Raw genomic sequence first — 16,361 nt, forward strand, 5'->3', positions numbered from 1 at the left:
TATGAAAATCCTACTGATTTTTGTGGATGTGTCATTTAAATGGTGCATCTATAAACTCGTTTTGCAGGGTTTCTCTCCCCCCACCTTCCCAGTTTCTGTCCATTTCCTCTGACAGTTTCCCCGCATTCTTCTGAATCTCTTTAGAAGCTGATGTAATAGCTGCTAATTTCTAGTCCTGTGATACAAGACACAACTTGTGATTGGTTATACCACATTATACAGATTTTACTCCTTTGAAAGTTACTATAATTAAATCTTATCTTTCATGAATTGGATCAGGCATGATTAAATATTTGATTATTTATTTTGGCCAGTCTATCTCCTTATTTAGTTTGTATGTACTTTAGAAGGGTATTTGACTAATATATACATTTTGAATATAATAAGTTAACTGATACATTAAAATACTCAGAGGAAAAAAATTCTAATTGCTACATTTCTATGTAAAGATTGTAATTAAGTGTTTTAGAGGATATATGTATTAATTTTAGTCATTAATATTTAATTTTAATTAGTCATTAATTAATATCAATAAAATCAATATTAATTTTAAATATTTTTAATTAATATTAATAATTAATTAATATTAATAAAATTAATTTAGTCATTAATTTTAATTTTTTAATTTTTAATTTTAAAACTAAATTTTAGTTTTAATTTTAATTCCTGTAATGAAAAAAAACTTGGTTTTAAAGCATGAGGTACATAGATTTCAGTTAAACACCCTCCTCCCCAACTATATAACCATTTGCCTTTTGAAGGACTCATAATCTTTATGAAATGGAATAGCCAATTGCAATGGTCTGATTAATGTTGCAAAAGCTTTTTTTGCTTGCCTCATTGGGACAATATTTTTTGAGTTAGTTACTGCTGCCAATCTTGGTATCCCATAGTTTTTTTATGGTTAGTGTTAGTTTTAAATTCTAGGTATTTTCATCTTTTCTACTTAAAAAAAAATAAAGTCAAAACGTATGCAGGAGGAGATGCTAGCTGAGAGTTGAATTTGTTGATAGGAACAGAATTAGTCACAGATGAGTGTGGCCTTGTTTTTGTTAGGTTCATTTCATTAATAGCTATTTTGAAAACATAGTTTAAAAGAGATTCCATAGAAAACACATTAAAAGCTATTAGTAAAAGGCTGAGAAATAAAAAAATTAGTGGTGTTCCCCAAGGAAAAGTTACTTTGCATGCATATATAATATTTGATAGATTTATTGGGCATGCTACACTGCAACTTTATTGTAATCCTTGTCCCAAATGGCAAATGATATTCTCACTGGCAGTGTTGTTCACTATTGTGATGCTTTTGCCAAAAATGTCTTGCAGTTTAAAAAAACATCCCAATGTTCTGCTTGTATAGAAAAGGCTGGCAAGCTAGTCTTACAGTCTTACAATTGCTGGAAGACACTTGACCCATCTTGACCTTCTGCTTTCATATTAGTTTCTCCATCTGAGCCATGCTATCAAATAAAAGAAAAAAAATAATGAAGTCCGGGTATTTTTAAGATAATTTCAACTTTATTTATCACAAGGTTTGAGGGTTTTTTTGGGGGGGATATAAATTTCACTTTTCGATATCTTAGGGTAACCACTTATAGAAGCAGAAGTCAGTAGGTTACTTAGAATAAGGAACAAGTCACCTTCACTATTTTTCACAATTGTCTTCTGTGCTAGAATTTCCTACGCCTGTATCCAGAAACCTTTGCGATAAGAATGTTGTACCTAACCGTAACTTGTGCTGATGAACTGGGCAGCAAAGCGGCTTAGAAAGTAAGCCAAAACACTGGAATGAAAACAGGCTTTTGGATAGGATGGTACATACATACGTTACCTTTGTATGTAGTAGGTTATACAGTATGTCTTGTCTTCAACCAAGGGAGAGTCCGGTGAGTTTGAACAGCAGAATGGAACATAACTTATGAAGAGGACAATGAAGAAAAGAACCTGTCGTTTTGGAGATGCTGATTGTGGCACAGAGATGATTTTTCTTTCCTGGAAGTGTACCATTAATTACCATATTAGCAGAGTGTGAAATTCAGCGTATATCTACATAAAGTGAGTACATTTCAGGAGGATGTGCTATTAAATGTTATTTAAAAAAAAAACCCAAAACCCAACACATTTCACAAGGACTTCTGGAGTTTCATGGTACTGGGGACGCTTTTTACGTCTTTTAACTGAAAATGAGCTTGTTCATTCCTCAATCTTTTCATAGACAGCCTTTTCACAGCAAGATTAGCAAGTAGTAACAACTACCGCAGAGGTGTCTGACTGCATACTCTCTTCCTGGATGGATGAGTTTATCAAGTTTCGGGTTGTTTGTGGGTTTTCTTTTTCTTTACCTCGTTTAGAGTGGCATCACAACATTACGATGTGGAAAATAATTTTCTCTGTTCTTTCAAATCTGCTGCTGTTCGATTTTTTTTCTTTTTTTTCCTCAGCTGCTTATGAAGCTGCCAACTAAAGTACTACTTAACATGAATACATTAGAGAAAAGTAAATTGGCACTTTCTGTAGAATGCAGCAATTTGCATTCCCTTGTTCTTCTCTGTTTCTGACAGCAATCTGTGTGACGTTCTTCAGAGTTTCAGTATTTTTTCCCCCAAGAGATCTCATCTTGTATTTCCTGGCACTTCAACCAGAAACATGTCCATTAAGTTTGGGTTTTTTTTAATACTGATTTGACTTTCACTAACAAGTGCTTTTGTAATTAGACTCATAATTATACTCTCATCTGTTTTTAAATTATTGCTTTTAATTCTTTAGCTTGAGCAGCTGAGAATTTAGTTAGTTCAATCCCCATGCATAACTTCCAACCACAGCACTGCAGCAATATTTGCTTTCCTTTATGACATAATATCTTCTTTGGCTTCTTGACCAATTTCTTTCAGCTTACTTCCCTAACCTCAGTCCCTGTAATGTTTCTTTTTGGGTCATCATCAAGTTATATAAAGAAAACAAAACTGTTTTGTGTAAAGCTTGTACCTTAGCACAATTTCGTAAAAATCCTTAAGACAACAGTTAATGCAATAGAATAAAAAATTGGCAGTGTTTAGTCATTTTGTTACTCTGAAGGTGCTGTGTCTCTGATCTAGCCTGAGGGATTTGAAATTACAGCCTTATGGTCTGAGAAAAATAGTGTCTTATGCCTGAAGTTAGCTTGGGGAACAACTGTAAGGTTTTGCAAAAACAAACTGTTCAGTGGATAGACTTCACGAAAGTGTTGCTGATTGTTTGCTTCCCCACTGTTGGAATTTAGTGCTGACAGATTCAGAATGGAAGGGGACTTTGTATAATCCTTACTTAACTTGGAAATGCCTTGGCGTATGATACTGTATCTGCCAGAAGTTTATGTAGGTTCTGAAAAGATGGTCAGAGAAAGGCAAAGATGAAAAATCTGCTGACCTTTGTAACATGCAAGGCATACAACTTAGGGCTCCTTGTTACTGAGGCTGACAAATATTCTGAGAATTAACACAGTTTAGTTACAAATATTCTTATCTTGAGGTTGGTCTAGATGATTGTTTGGTCTAATTCATTTGATGTGACCCATTCTCACATTTATGTTAGTTTTTGGCTGACAGAGTTGCACAGCTTAATTTTATGCTGCTTGTTTGAGGGGTACTTGGGACGAGAGGAGAAATGTAAGTATTTTTATGAGATTTTTATAGAGAAGGTTGTTATAGAAATCTTTGCAGAATTCAATATCTCCTTTTCTTCAGCTCAGTGCTGAAAAAAACTCAACTTGAGGTCATATGAAATAGTTTCTCTCTGTTTGCTGAGAGGAAAAAAGATCTTGAGACTCATTCCTGTATCTCTAGTGTAAGAGGTGGAAAAACCCCATTGGTTAAAAAATTCAAGTAAATAGAGGGGAAATTGGTCCATCTCTAGTGTTTTTAGTTACTGCATGAAGAAAATATCAGCATACAGTAAAATCCTTCAGCATAAGATTTGTGCTTCTCCTTCTATTGCAGAAAGACAAAATGTAAGGTTGCTCTCTCCTTCTGTTCCAATATGATACATTGACAGTGTGTCAACACAGCAGTAAAGGTTTTTACTATGTGTAACTGTAAAATAATCTAATAGGTAAATGTGAAAAGGATGTTTTGGGAGCAATTTCTAGATTTTGCTTTTGTAAAATAAACACAACTTTAAAAAATGGTTTTAGGTTTTGGATGACAGTAAAAGAAGTACAGAATGCCGGAACACGGAAGCAACTGTACTCGGTCAGAGCAATAATCCACCTAGCACTATTTCTTTTCTTTGATGGTGATTGAGACCACATGCTCCGAAGGAAAATGCTTATAATGGGCAATTAAAGCATCTGCACATAGCAGGCTTTTTTCCTCTGGCCTCCCTCCCCCACTTGCCATAAATTACTGGTTGGCTTTTATTCTGACGCGCAAGTCTGACAAAACCTAGAAGGAACAGGAAATGACCTAAGTGTGGTTTTAGCCATTTTTTCATTACCTACATAAGAAGAAAAAAACCCAACAAACCCAACATCCTACATTCCCTGGATAGTCAAAACACCTTTTAGAAACTTTTTGAAACTTTTGAAGATCTTAAAATAAAAATATTTAAAGGAAGATCAGAGCAAACATAACAAGCAATAAAAAACTCATGAAACTTCCTACAGCAGAAAAAGTAGAAGCTGACCTGCTTGATACTCCTGGTTACAAAAGCAGAAGTAGCATGGCTTTTTAAAAACAGACAAATGAAACAAACATGTAAAAAAGAAACAAAACCCCAGCCAACCAAAAAAAAAAATATTTCAGCTCACAGGGAGAGATATTAACTTTAAGAATAAGCCTCCCGAAGGCATAACAGCGGAACATTTTTGCTCTGCTTTTATACCTCTGCTGAGGACAAAGTTCCTGAAAACAGTAACTAAATACATGAACACTCTAAAGTGATTTGTTAAAGTTTACTTAGGTGCAGCTCTTGTTGAAGATTTGTATTTCCAAGGAAGAACAGAATACTGTGGAGTCTGGTGGAAACATTATGGTGTTCAGACACCTGTATGTTACAGCGCTGTTCTTATGTGTTTGGCCAAATGTGTTGCAGGAACTATTTAATGTATAGAATAGTATTAACTAAAGCAATAAAGTAGAAGTAAGTTTCTTTCTTTTGATGGAAGATTCTAGACTTCCTAAAAAATTGAAGATAATGCCTTTCCTAAAAGAGTCCAGTAGAGTCAAAAACAGCATCTAGGGCAGGATACGACTGTTTCCTTCAGTACATGTATCTAAACATTATATTCATGCAAACAGTTTCTGTTGAAAGATTGTGGCTATCTACAGACTTCATAACCTATTAGCCATTTGCAACCTTGGATAAATAAATTGTATAGAGTCAGGAAGTGATAAGTAATAAGACTCAAAAAATATCCTATTTTTTTCCTGCCCCATTTATTTTCATGGAAGGTTTAGTGAGTGGAGAAATATCGTGACTCTAAATGCCATAAGTATCGTATTGAATGATTTTTCCAAGTGCTGAATTTTGTCTTGATTACAATAATTTACTCAAATGGCTGTTGTCTTGGCCTGCAAGATTTCACAACAGCATGTTGTCTGTGTTATCTAAATAATGCTATCTCTACTTTGACAATCATCTTTGGTTGCATCATTAGTTACTGAATACAACTTAACTACTTAATAACATACTGTTTTTCAAAATCTAGCTTTTTTAGAGAGAGGGGAAAACCCCTAGAAATAAATAAAATCAAGAGGTTTAGGTTGTATACTGCTGTGTTGGTTTTGTGTCATTAAATTACATGGATTAGAAAAGCTCATTGATTGTAAGCTCTAACAAAAGACTAATTTAGAAGTAAAAGCAATGAATCTATCATCAGTTGCATTTGAAAGGCAGTCATGAAAAGTAAGGGATAAGTGAGGTTACCTTTTTCATATTTCACAATAAATTAGTTTCTCATCTGGTTGTAGAATTTAGCTTTTGAATGAGGTGATGTTTTACAGAGTTGATTTCTGAATCAAGTTGCTATGGTGTTGCTTTCATTGTTTAGTTAATTCTATGCTTGGTTGCTATGGAAATACTTATTTATGGAGCTAATGCCTAATGGTGTCAAACAGATGCTACTAGCAACTAGGAATCTTCTATAGTTGATCAATGAAAGACTCAGTCAGAAGTAGAAGCGCATTTTTGCACTTGTTTTCTCTCCATTAAAATTTTGGAGCATGGAATGTGAATGGGTGGTGACAAGTAGGACAAGTTTTCTTAACAAGCATTAAAGCACAGGCTGAATCTTCTGAACAATATCATCATTGGAACTAAAACTTTCCTCTTACCTAGTTCAGGCAATCAAACAGCGATACTACATTGTGTATGGCCTCAGATAGTGTGCACATTTCAGCTTAGATTATAGAGTAGTTATTAATTGTATTCTAGTTTTAGAATGGATTTTTAGATTTCTTAGCTCTGAAACATTTTTTGGTAGCCATCTAGTTTAAATCTCTGCGTAAGTATGAATATTGTCCTTGGTATAACTTTGCATAAACACAAGCAATTCTCAGGTAGCTAAAATGATAAAATTTTGTATTTTGTACGTTAAATTATTCTGAAAATATTAGTACACCGTTATCTAGCCAAATATAGTTTAAGCCGAGCATTAAATAAAAAAAAAAAGTTTCAAAGTGCTCAGTGTACTTTTATAGTACTTCTAGTGGTTTATAACTTGAGAAAAGTAAACCCTGTAGGCTTTTATTGCATTTAAACCTTTAGAAGTTGAAAATACTACTCAAGTGTGACTTTAGGCAAATGGAGCTATGGCAGTCGCACAAAGAAGATCCAAAACAACTTCACCCTCCATGGCATCAATTCACTTCTGAAAGCCACATTTTTACAGGCCCTGGAAAATACTGGTTGCACCATCATAGGAAAGATAACATTCTGTTTAGAAAAATCATTGAAAACCAAACAAAATCACCTGAAGCTGGTTTTCACTGACTTGGCTTCTCCTCTTTCTCGTCTGGTTTTAGTTTATCTAGTCTATAAAGTTCTCAGGAGCACTTTTTTCCTTTTTTTTTTTTTTTTTTTTAACAGATGTTATTACTGTTTGTTCTTGTTGCTGTCTGAACTGTAAGGTGTATTATATTAGGGAAGGCCTTTATTACTGTTACCTTGTGTATTTTCTAAACAAATTTTTCTGATGTTGCTGACAATGTGTGCTAGCCTCAAGTTTTGGTAATTCTTGGGTTGATTCGACAATCAGGGCCTTCGCCTTTTCTACTCCTCTCACCTCTCACGCCCCCTTCCTCCCCAGTGAATAGATGGATTACAAATAGTGTCAGAGAAGTTGATTCTAAAATTCTCATTGCATGGCAGTGCCTCTGGAGTATATGGAAATACTGTTTTCATTGATTGCGAAAATATAACAAAAGGTAATATCTATTGTCTATTGTCAATTTTCCTGCATATTCCCAGTAAGTCATATGTATTTAAAAATCTCCTTAGATTTGACTAACCACCCATAGAACTGAATATCATGTCATTCTTCAGAATAGCAACCCTCTGGAGGATTTGTTGAGCTTTAACAACTTTTAAAGCCTTTAAAAAATTGTATTTCCAGTGATGTAAATTCCTTCTGTTGATACTCATTGCCTGTTTTGAGTGACATGTTTCAGTTTGAACTAAACTTATCACTGCCTGACTGCGTCCAAATCAGAAAATGTCACTTACACTGAAAGGGTTTTCATAAGCTGGCTTGTCTTCTTTTAACTGTGTTGAAATGTATTTCATAGGCTAAAAAGATTCAATTATTGTAGTTAAGCATAAACATAAACAGCTCCTGACTGTTAAACAGCAAGGCATAGTTCTGTGTTATGCATGGGGTTTGGTTTTGGTTTTTATTAATTGCCCTTCAAAACTCTTATCAGCTTGACAGACAATTATAAAAAATCACGAAAGTGTGATCATTGCTCTTTGGATGGACTGGGAGACTCTAGGGTTAAAGTCAGGCTGATAAGAGGACTTTTCCTCCAGACTGACTGGTAATTTGGTATATGTGCTCATGGAGAGAAGGCTATACATTTTTCACCTTTCATCTGCAGTATCAGAGCCCACTGCAGTTTTATTTTCGGAGTACCTCACAGATGTGCAATTGCTGTGATGTAGGCACTGACAAGGGATGCTTGAAAGTGTATGAGTTGCTAAGCAGAGGTTTAAGTTTTAGCTTGAAACTTCCGTGACTCAAGTCCTTCCTAGATCAGGTGTTTCTTGTTGGAGGAGGCGAGGAAGAACGTTATGTGCAGTGGATTACAAAATCTTAGTGTTACAGACTACAGATCTTTCTGCAACAACTTTTATGGTTGCAAAATCAGAAATCGCCAAGGCTCTGCCTAAGACCTATTTTAAGGTCTGTTGGTCTATTCACATAAGTAAACTGTGTCCTTTTTACTCCTGTTGCAAGATTCATGCCACTCTAGGAATACTTTGTAACTGTTTTTAATGATCCACAGGAATTAATTAAGGCTTTGACTGCCAAACTCTGAACAAAAATAATGCCAAAAAATGCTGCTTTTTTAGTATTCCGGATTTAACTTGTAAGGCATGAAGTTAGGCTAATGAAACTAAGTCTGCTAAGTAGTGAGAAACAAAGTATGGTTTCTTTACAGTTAGTTTCTGAATAGCATGGTGGAGAGTAAATTCTTCTTTAAACAGAGAAGTTTTTGTAAAGAAGCAGAATTTACCACATCTTAACCTTTAAAACTGTCACACACTCCCCACACATACCCCGTCCCTCAAACCATTTCAATTCTGCGGAAGTTCTGCTAAGGGATATGCTGCTAGTTTCTGTTCCTTTCTCCCGAAATTGTTTTTGTGGGGGAGGCTTTCTGGATTTGAGTGCCATCTTGTGGTGTGTTGTCAGCAGCTAAAGGAAGGTATCACAGTATGTTAGAGATTGGAAGGGACCTCAAAAGATCATCTAGTCCAATCCCCCTGCCGGAGCAGGAACACCTAGATGAGGTTACACAGGAATGTGTCCAGGCGGGTTTGGAATGTCTCCAGAGAAGGAGACTCCACAACCCCCCTGGGCAGCCTGTTCCAGTGTTCCGTCACCCTCACTGAGAAGAAGTTTCTTCTCAAGTTTAAGTGGAACCTCTTGTGTTCCAGTTTGTACCCATTACCCCTTGTCCTATCATTGTTTGCCACTGAGAAGAGCCTGGCTCTTCTGGTAATACCCCCCCTTTCGTTATTAACCTGTAAGGATTTGATTAGGATAGAGAAGTACCGGCTTGTACTTACCATGGGAAAATATTCTTTGTATAGTGATCTGCATTTTTTTTTTCCTTTGTGCTTAGGAGAAGAGAACACTACTTTGTGCCTAAAGTTTTCGTCAGCTTATTTTGACTGCTTCTATGTGTGGCACATGGAATGAGCCCTGAACATTTTACAGCTAATATAGACTGTGGTAGCCTGCCAGCTGTGTTAATATACTACCCCTGTCTTCTTTCAGGGGATATGACTTCAAATTAACGGTGATGTATAGTGAATTAAAAAAAAAAAACAAAACAATCTCTTGGCACCATGCAGGTAAACTTAAGTTTTGTCTAGTTTAAAACTATTTTAGTTTCTTTGCTGTAAAATTGTTATCAGCAAAGAAGCTTAAATATTCTGGTTTAAATGACAAGAGAAAATTTTCAATCATGAATCCAACCTCTGAAATTTTTTATTTAATTAAAATTGTATAAAATGGTGTCCTACCATTTAAAATATCAAATCATTATTTGCATTGGAAGTAGATTTTGCATGAGCTGTGCACATTATTTTACTTTGTGTATACTAGGTTGGTATGGGACACTAGATGCAGCAGTAGCACTTTCCGTTAAATATTTGCTGCCTCTGCAACTTTGAGATTATTTTTTAACAATAGCAGGGCTAAAGCCAAAAGAAAGTTTTGAACTTGTTTAGCCATATAGATTGGCCCCAAAATTATAACAGTGTACCTTATGTGAGCATGTGTGTGTGAACATACATGTACACAAAAGCTGAAAGAATGAATAAAGGAGATTGTATCAGTAAAAGCAGTTGCAGTTTAAAGTTTGGTACAGAAATATTCTGGGGTTAGCAAGAATATAGGTATTTTATTATGTTCTTATATACAACAAAAAGATAAAATTAGTTAACTTACCAAGTATTTAAAAGAAAAATAGAATATCAGAAGAGGGGAACCTCCTTTGTGTCCCCTAATGAAAGTTTGCAAAATTGCAAGCAAGCTGACATGATTTTTTGGACCCTCAGTTTCTAAGGTTGCTGATACAAGTAACAAAACTCACATGGACATCTGATCTTCGTTGCTAGTTGAGTCAAAAGTCAATGAAGCAAATTAATGCAGTCTCAGCATCCAAGCTAGGGGAGGACAGAATGAAACCAAAAGATTTTCTTATGTTTGATACAGTAAATAAATGTCAATCTGGAATGAGATACCTGAGAATGAAGAAACAAACAAACAAACAAAAATGTCCAGATGGACAACTAATTCTAGTTTATTACAGAAGAAAAAAACCCTTCGTCTTTACAATGATCATGCTAAAACTAAATGAATCATGCAAAATGAGTATGGCCAGCTAATGGTGATCATCATCTTAATGCTTGTCACTGACTGTGTAACAGTTATCTCATGCTTCAGGTTTAAAAAAAATTAACAAAAAAATGATAAAAAATGAGGAGATGGAAGTTTTAATCACTTAAAAAAAACCCCAAAAGACTCAAATTCTTAAATTATTATTGACCTGCTTGCTGTACACAATATGACTTTCTGACATAGCCTTACTCCTAGTTTAAGCATGTACTTAATGATGAGTCTCTTCACTTTTCATAGCAAGTCGTAACTATTAACTTTAAACATGGTTTAATGGTATCTCTATGAAGATAGCAGAAGAGAAGAAGAGCCTGTAAATTCTGCCTTTGCCTGGCTGCTGCTGACATGCCAGCCTGTGTTTGTTTATTGATACTTTCTGCACCTTCTGCTGGAAAGAAGGTGCCAGTCTGGAGCACTATCTTTTGTCCATGAAGGTGCTGTTAGTCTGAAAGGAACAAAACCAAACATAGTTCTTACCTGTAAAAATAAGCAGAAAAACATACAGGACTTAAGACTATAAGCTGCCAAGTTGGCGTATTGGCACGTTATTCATGTTCTGTAGCTATGGAAAAGAGGGAAAAAAAGGGTTATCTGTATATTCGTTTGATTTTGAACACGTTGTGCAAATGAGTTCATTTGTCAGAGAATAATAAGAACCTGTCAAGTCAGGAAGACTGAACGCTTTTGAAGCAAAACAGGCAACTGTATCTTATTTCTTGCATGTTGTTTTTATTTTTTTGTCAGTATAGAACAGAAATAAAGTTAAGTGTTGTTGACGTACTTGAAGCTGATAGTATCTTCAGATTGTGTTGCTGACGTTCTTTTGTGGGTTTGGTGGGTTTTGTGAAGTTATTGAGAACATGTAGATTTGTAACCATATTCAAGCAAAACGTAACAAAACCTCCTGCAAGAAAATGCTTTTAAAATTATCCAGTTTTAACCTGGGGAGCTTTTTGCCGTTTAAAATACCGAATTATGTTAATGTAATTCTTTCTGCACTGTATTTGTAAAATTGCTACTATTTGGATGGTTCTGGAAAGAAAAAAATTATTAAACATACTGGAGGTTTTGGGATAGATTTGCTTTTATATGTTGAGCTGAATAGAAGCAGGAAAGCACTGTCACCACCTAATTTAATGAACATTTTAAATGATTTATAAACATTCCAGAAATAGTGAAATAAATAAGGCCATATAATAATTCTGTCATTAAGATGCCTCTGTTGTATGCAATTTCTTCAAACTCTTCTTTAGGACTTTTACTGGGGTAGCATTAACTGAGAAGATGGCCTAAGTTATATATAAAAACATGGAGAAAAGCATTTTTGCACTGCATCACATAATCCAGATGTATTCCATTGTTGTTTTACGGCATTACCATATCACCTATTAATCATCTTTTTTTTTTATCTTTACAGATGATACTTTGGGATTGGGATTTGAAGCAATGGTACAAGCCCTATTACCAGGTCAGTATATGATTGAGTACAGAGTTCACTGTAAACTGTCACGTTTCAGTTTTTTTCTGTTGATGTTTCATTTACTTAAGTTGGCCTAGTACATTCTAGCTCCATGTAAAAGAGGCTTGATATTTAGCAGTTCTGACCAAGTTGTCAGGGGTCTTCTTCTGTGGTGTAAATGAGAACAGTCTCAAACCTAACTAAGGTGGGAGTGGGTTTTTTGAAATATCCAATAGCATAAAGTTAGGGAGTGATTCCCCAGCAGTGTCACCAAGTGCAGGTCTGTCAGATTCTCACCTTTTTTCTTGATTGCTTGTTTCTCCCCCTCTCTCTTGTACCTTCTATCTAATCAGCTAATACTGTTGAAGGTCAGAGAATTATACCAAATAAAAACTAATCACTTTTTTTACAGAATTGTTAGGATTTGTTTCGTTAGAATTAGGGTTAATAAAAGTAACGAAGCTGTGGAAATAGCACCTCTGTAAGAGGCTTATGACAGGCCACCAAAATTTCTTTTGATATTATTGAAAGAGATAGAATACTGAGTTTAATTCTGAGAGAAAGTAATGAAAATGTAAGATAAAAAAATTGGCACCAAATCTTTATCTTAAATGGAGAAAAATAAACTGAAAGCTAATATTGCATTCTGAAATATTTGATTATTGTGTGGAAAAAAACCCACAAAAATGGTGTGTAAACATGTGTATAGGTATATATTTTCTTCAAAAGAAAAGTACATTGCATTGTTTTTTTAATTTATATTTTACTTTTGCAATGGATAAGATGCTTATTTAAATCTTAAAATACTGTGAAATGTTTTGACATGTTAATAGTTTGCAACATTTCCATCTATTCTAGAATGCTGGCAGTGGAAATGGAGTTGATCTTTCAGTACTAAATGAGGCTCGGAGCATGCTAACAGACCTCCTGACTGACCCATCCCTTCCACCACAAGTGATTTCTTCCCTTCGAAGCGTTAATAGCTTGATTGGTGCTTTCTCAGGCACATGCAGGCCAAAGGCTAGTCCATTCACACCATTTCCTGGTTTCTTCCCCTGCCCTGAAATAGAGGACCCTGCTGAAAAAGATCAAAAGCTGCTCAAGGTCAAATGACTTTAATTCCCATTCATGTCTGTGTTGCAATTAAAAAAAAAAAAAAAAAAATCAAGGAAAATTAATCTGGGAAGAATTTTATTGATAGTACCTTCTTTACTGAGTACCTGTGAACTATGTTTAAGGTCAAAAGAGAGCAGCTGTGAAAACACATTGAGTGGAATGTAGATAGGTGCCAAAATGCAAATTTAAGGGGTTGATGGATAGACAGGTAAAAGCACTGGCCTACACTCTGATGCATGATTCCTCAAAATAAACACAGGATTATAAAAAGCTAAAAATGAAAATAAAATGAAGATGTTATATTCTCATGATACAGCACAAACAGGGCTCTCCTTGATTCCTCCACATTCTTGATGAAGCAATTACTGTCAGTGTGGCTTTTTCATTGGCCTTTTTTCCAAATAAATTTACTTTTGTGAGCATCAAACTAGCCATCAGACAGAAGCAAATCAGCTATGTAAAAGGAGAAATAACTCTTCTTTCTGTGGAGCACATCACATTATGGGACTGGTGCATAAATCTACTGTCACTTCTCCATGAGTGAAAGCAAGAATGTAGTTACTATATGACATCTTAAAGAATGTGGTGGAAAAACATTCAACTATAGGAACTTAGCTGCGGTGTACCAGCACTAGAATTACTTGCTAGAGTAACCCAGTATTGGCAGTTTGAAACTGTTTGAAGGCTGGTCTGGGAAATCCCTGCCCTATAGTTGCTTCCATTTCCAGACAGTGGGCAGCTTATCCCAAACTGGCTTGCTATTTTGGAGCCAGATAACTGCTTTGGGCCAGATTCATCCTGTGAAATACCTGTGGAGAACCATTGGAGAACCATTGTCACAACAGAGGCTTTTAGGGAAAAGCTCAGTGTCTACAGATCACTCTGTGGAAGATCCTGTAGGATTATTGCAGCATGAAATTACTTGGAATTTCACATGGATATCTGCAGAACAGTTAGGTAGGGATCATAATCATTCAGGATATGTTTTTCTTTACTGCTAAGAATTGGTATACCAATGTGAAAAATATCATTTATATGAATGTGAAAATCTAACTAACTATTTAAATTAATTCTATCCAGCTAGTCAGAATTGTTTAAAATGAAAAATATTCATTGTTGAAGACTGGTTATAAAGATTATGTGAGATTGAAAGATTACATTTTTTTTTTTTCACAGCTATTCTCTTTTACTCCTTCCTGAAAGGAACTCTTTCTTTAAGATTGGGGGGCTTGTTTATTTTTATATTAGTCTACCAGATGGATAAAATCATGCTTGTCACTGGCATTCATTGAATGTTTGACTTTAATGTAGGTTTAGGGGTAAACTCCAGATTATGATACACCACGGAAAGTATTTTTCAAAATGGGATTTCTCAGACTGTGTTGAAAGGTTCTTATTCTTTCTTTCTCTGACTTGGAATAGAAAAAGTCTCCTTATTTCAAAGAAGTTGTTTCTTTGCTGAGGATTACATGTGCACTGTCGTTTCTCTTCTCTGACTGGCTTCCAAAGTGAATTAAATTATGGTTTGGGTTTGGTTTTTTTTTTCACTTCTGATGATAAAGAGAAAAAAAAAAGAAAAGAAAGAAACTGAAGCAATAACTGGTAGTCTGATAATAACTCTTTGCTTCAAATTTCTTGGTAAGTGTAAACTGCCCTGTTGCTGCTATTCACTGATCTGTCTATTGAAATTCCTAAAAAGAAAAAGGAAATCTTGGTTACATGAAAAACTGTCTCAGAACTGCTCTGCAACAGAAAGACTTTTCACTTCCATCATGACAGAACTGTCCCCAGATTTTCTCGTGTATGACAGTATACTTGCCAGATTGGTGGATTTCTGGTGTTATCAACAGACATGATGTTAACAGTTTTCATATTTCAGGCAAATAAAAGTTGTCTAGACAAGCACTTGAGTATCCACACCCCTTGTCTCCTGGCCTTGCTATTGCTGGTAACTGAAATTCTTTTCATAATAACTTTGATTTCTGTCACAGTCTAGATTTTGTTTCCAGAGCAATTTTTCCTCTTTGTATAGTGATTACCAGTGACTTTGCTAGCATAGAGCAATCTGGAGTTCCTTAGTCCTTTGCTACCCACATTTTGTTTATTCTCTGCTTCTTTATCTAGTAGGGGAGTTTTGTCATATCCTCGGTGTTCCCTCATTCTTGGAGTAGCCAGGAAGAAGAAATAATAAGTACAGGTGTTGGGGCCTCCTTTCCATACTGTGTTAATGAGTGCACTTGTTTCAGGGAGTGAACATTTCTCCTCCAATGTTGGGAATTTTCAGCTGTTGTAGAGAGCACGCAGGTGAGATTGATGTAGTCTGCTGACAGAGAAGATCATTCTACCCTTAGAGCACCACCACTATACGGTAGCAGACAGAATAGGCTCCTCCAGTTCTCTTTCTGGTAGGGCTGGTTAAGGCCTGCTTCATGTTTCTGTGAGTGGTATGGCGGTCTTATTCTGCCTGTCCACTTCCACCTTACTGGATGTGACTACAGCTTTGCAGCAAAGCAGAGGTACATTCCATATCAAGGACCCAAAGCAGTCTCATTTTTCAGGCTAAGAGACTGTACTCTTTTGTGTCAACACTTTTTTTTTTTTTTTTTTTTAAATATGTGAGAGCTTTGTGAGTTAAGTGTGATTTTTGACCATCAGAAGAAGCGTAAAATTGCAAAATCATTTCTTGCCAGACTTTTGAAATGGTAGTATCTAAGGATCACTTGTCCTTACACACAACCCTGCAGACCTTACCCGAAACTGCAAATATTGCTCTGGATTTTTGTTTTAAACTTTTTTTTTTTTTCCTAGCATCCTTTTTACTCACATCTATGCCATGCAGAAGAATCTTCCCTCCTGCACACACCCCCTTCTCTCCGCTGAGTGCCAAATCTAGGAATGAGTTAGCAAGTGGATTGTGGATTGAATGCAGTTAGAGATGATTTTTTTCTTTTTTTTTTTTTTTTCTTTTTTTTCTTTTTTTTTTTGTTATAGATTTGTTTAAAATACAACATCTGTGCAAGGAGTGCAGATATGCCAGAGCTGACTTTGCAGTTTCAGTTCAGTGATCCTATCCTTTCTAGTAGTTAGGTTCTACCAGTCGTTATTTAAACATGGATATACATTTCTGAGGTTATTTCAGTAAGGCAGAGCTAGTAAGTCCTGAGTTATTTCCATACAGGACTGTTT

General features: G+C 35.5%; 1 protein-coding gene across 2 annotated transcripts in view; it reads left to right on the forward strand.

The window, feature by feature from the left end:
• The window catches only part of PDE3B (phosphodiesterase 3B), a 96,782-nt gene that overhangs the window by 57,111 nt on the left and 23,310 nt on the right, over positions 1–16,361 (forward strand). Inside the window, exons 2-3 of one of the 2 annotated variants that reach the window (XM_080620143.1) lie at positions 12,018–12,068; positions 12,918–13,163. In XM_080620143.1, the coding sequence (XP_080476269.1) occupies positions 12,018–12,068; positions 12,918–13,163 (297 nt within the window). The remainder of the gene's footprint in view (positions 1–12,017; positions 12,069–12,917; positions 13,164–16,361) is intronic. The other variant, XM_080620144.1, reaches the window with a different exon arrangement.

The sequence above is a fragment of the Psittacula echo genome (assembly GCF_963264785.1).
Source record: "Psittacula echo genome assembly, chromosome: 5".
Taxonomy (NCBI): Eukaryota; Metazoa; Chordata; class Aves; order Psittaciformes; family Psittacidae; genus Psittacula; species Psittacula echo.